The sequence below is a fragment of the Meleagris gallopavo genome, chromosome Z, assembly GCF_000146605.3.
Source record: "Meleagris gallopavo isolate NT-WF06-2002-E0010 breed Aviagen turkey brand Nicholas breeding stock chromosome Z, Turkey_5.1, whole genome shotgun sequence".
NCBI lineage: Eukaryota > Metazoa > Chordata > Aves > Galliformes > Phasianidae > Meleagris > Meleagris gallopavo.
In genome coordinates, this window is record NC_015041.2 from 55,929,311 (window position 1) to 55,929,824 (window position 514).

Below are 514 nucleotides of genomic sequence, written 5' to 3' on the forward strand. Positions count from 1 at the left end.
CATCTCATTTCAAAAGAAATAATATTCTGAAATACAGACATTTCCTGCTGAAGAAAAATTCCAACTGTCAGTCTACAGTATGTGCAATTCCTCCAACTTGTGCCATCTTGTAATAACATTAACCTACCTAAGCACGGTCAAAGTGCAGCAGTGCTCCAGGCATACCTCATCTCCCCCACCAGAAAAAGGAGGGAATGCTGCCAAGGAGCTGGTCTGAGGTGTTAAAGAAACATAGCTACTACTATACACACCTAAGTAAAAGACAACAAAGACAAGTCCAGAAATAATTAAACTTTTGATTATTTTAATCCTTTTACTTTTCATTAACATGGATAACATGTATGATGAGGTGTACTTAAAGCCAGTTCTTGATTACTCTTCAGACTAAATAAATAAAGGGTTTTATTTAGGTCACTTAAAAGTGCTCCCCAGTTAGGTATATATTTCTGTAAGTTTTGTTAACTTTGGCTTTCATTAGAAAATTTTAAGGATGTAATGCACATTTCCATTGGGT

General features: G+C 35.4%; 1 protein-coding gene across 1 annotated transcript in view; it reads right to left on the reverse strand.

Annotated features, from left to right (window-relative positions):
* Positions 1 to 514, reverse strand: part of VCAN (versican) — a 156,108-nt gene that overhangs the window by 65,003 nt on the left and 90,591 nt on the right. Inside the window, exon 6 of the mRNA XM_019610239.2 lies at positions 166 to 251. Coding sequence (XP_019465784.1) covers positions 166 to 251 — 86 coding nt within the window. The remainder of the gene's footprint in view (positions 1 to 165; positions 252 to 514) is intronic.